This window comes from Triticum urartu, chromosome 7 (genome assembly GCF_003073215.2).
Source record: "Triticum urartu cultivar G1812 chromosome 7, Tu2.1, whole genome shotgun sequence".
NCBI classification, from domain to species: Eukaryota; Viridiplantae; Streptophyta; class Magnoliopsida; order Poales; family Poaceae; genus Triticum; species Triticum urartu.
Window position 1 is genome coordinate 139268140 of NC_053028.1, and position 2230 is coordinate 139270369.

General features: G+C 59.0%; 1 protein-coding gene across 1 annotated transcript; it reads left to right on the forward strand.

Annotated features, from left to right (window-relative positions):
- The first annotated feature begins 203 nt into the window (after nucleotides 1-203).
- Nucleotides 204-2030, forward strand: LOC125521255 (transcription factor TCP15-like). The gene has a single exon (XM_048686320.1). The coding sequence runs from the start codon at nucleotides 669-671 to the stop codon at nucleotides 1866-1868; it is 1200 nt and encodes a 399-aa protein (XP_048542277.1). The 5' UTR covers nucleotides 204-668; the 3' UTR covers nucleotides 1869-2030.
- Nucleotides 2031-2230: the final 200 nt, after the last annotated feature.

A 2230-nucleotide genomic window follows, 5' to 3' on the forward strand; every position in this document is an offset into this window, starting at 1 on the left:
CGGAGGGAGTACATATATTTTGTGAAACCTATACAAAGAAGTGACTTTTTTTTCTCTGGCGGGCCTTTTCGTTACCGCCAACAAGAGCTAAAGTGTAGCTAATGATTTCGCTCCCGTCCTCCTTATCCTCTCTCTCTAAAACATACCTTTAATGCGTCGTGATCTCTCTCCTCCAATCCCGACAAAGTACACCATCATCTCCTGCCTTGATGTTCTCCCTCGCTCTCTCTCCCCCCTTCTCTCTCTCTCCACCTTCGCTCCCCTTCCCTATCATATGCTCCTCCCCCTCCTCCAGCCATCGTCTTCCCTGCAGCGCACAGACGAGGCACACCCACCAAAACACCATAAAATAGTGCTTGTTGATTGATCTCCACGGGCGCCCATCTCTCTCATCATCATACTACCATATGAAAAATATTTCTCGCCAACCTAGCTAGAGTGTTTCCCTAACAGCTAGCTCCCCCCTCTCTCTCTCTCCTGTTCGATCTCTTTCTCACTCTTAGCGCCGCCGCCGCCGCCACCACCGCCGTCCCCACATCACCTAACCAGCTGAGCAAAACCCCACAAGAACAGCTCGGTACGTCACCGAACCCACCGCTCAACTTCCCCCAACCAAAAGACAGCACCGTGTGTTCTCGTGTGTATATGTCTATGGCCTAATCGAGACCATGGACGTTACCGGGGACGCCGGTGGAGGTCGCCGCCCCAACTTCCCCCTGCAGCTCCTCGAGAAGAAGGAGGAGCATCCGTGCTCCATCTCCCCGGCTGCTGGGCTCGGGACGAATGGGTCGGCGACGGGGGAGCTGCAGGTGCGGAAGGCGGCACCGCCTAAGCGGACCACGAGCAAGGACCGGCATACGAAGGTGGACGGGCGCGGCCGCCGCATCCGGATGCCGGCGATCTGCGCGGCGCGGGTGTTCCAGCTGACGCGGGAACTGGGGCACAAGACGGACGGCGAGACCATCGAGTGGCTCCTGCAGCAGGCGGAGCCCGCTGTGATCGCGGCCACCGGCACAGGCACCATCCCGGCCAACTTCACATCTCTCAACATCTCCCTCCGCTCCTCCGGCTCCATGCTCTCCACCATACCCGCCCACCTCCGCGCCGCCGGCCTGCCGGGCTCTCGCTTTGGAGGTGGCCCACGGGCGGACGCGTGGGACCGCTTCGTCGGTCTCGGGTTCGGCGGTGGCCTCGAGAGCCCGGCCTCCACCACCACCTCGTCGTCGTCCCCGCTGCTGCTGAGCTTCCACTCCGGAAGCGTCGGCCTCGACGTTTCGCCGTCGTCGGCGACGGCTGCGGCCAACACGGAACTGTCCAGGAAGCGGCGTTGGGAGCAAGAAATGCAGCAGCAGCAGCAACAACATCATCACCACCAACAGCAACAGCAGCAACAGTACCAGCAACAGATGGCCGGGTACACGCAGAGCCAAATGCCGGGCACTGTGTGGATGGTGCCGACGAGCAACGCCCAGGCCGCCGGAGCGGCGCCTGCCGGTGGCGGCGAGTCGATCTGGACGTTCCCGCAACCCGGAAGCGGCGGCGGCGGCGGCTCGGCGACCGTGTACCGCGGCGTGCCGAGCGGGCTACATTTCATGAACATCCCCGCGCCGATGGCAGTGCACGCGCAGCAGCTGGGGCTCGGCCAGGCCGGCGGCGGCGGATCAGCAGCAGCGGGCGAGGGGCACATGGGGATCCTCGCCGCGCTCAACGCGTACCGTGGGCAGCATGCAGCGGCGTCGGAGGTCACCGTGGCGGGGCACAATGGAGCAGCTGAAGGGACTACTCACCATCAACATCAGAATCAGCATCAGCATCTGCAGCACGGGGGTGGCGAGCCGAACGAGAGCATGAGCGGCAGCGACTCGTAGGACTTCGTGACCGCTGGTCCGTTCGACAGCTTTGGCTTACCAATTTTCGTCTTTGGATTTGTTCTTCTTTGGTTTGTTTCTGTTCTTGACTCGATCGCTTGTTATGGCTTTGTTCCTTCTCCAAATTCTTGCACGGTTCATACGATTGCAACTTGCATTTCATTGCATCAGGGCAAATTATTTGCTATAAAGTCTCTGCAAGCAGCGAGATAGGTGGATCGCCAAACGATCTAAAGAACTTTCTTTTTCTCTCTTTTTAATTTGTATCCTCCGGATCTTGCCAATTAGGGTTTAATACAAATTCTTGGAGAGAAGAGAAATTATGCAAAACATGGCCGCCATTAATTCTGCATGCTTGCTAC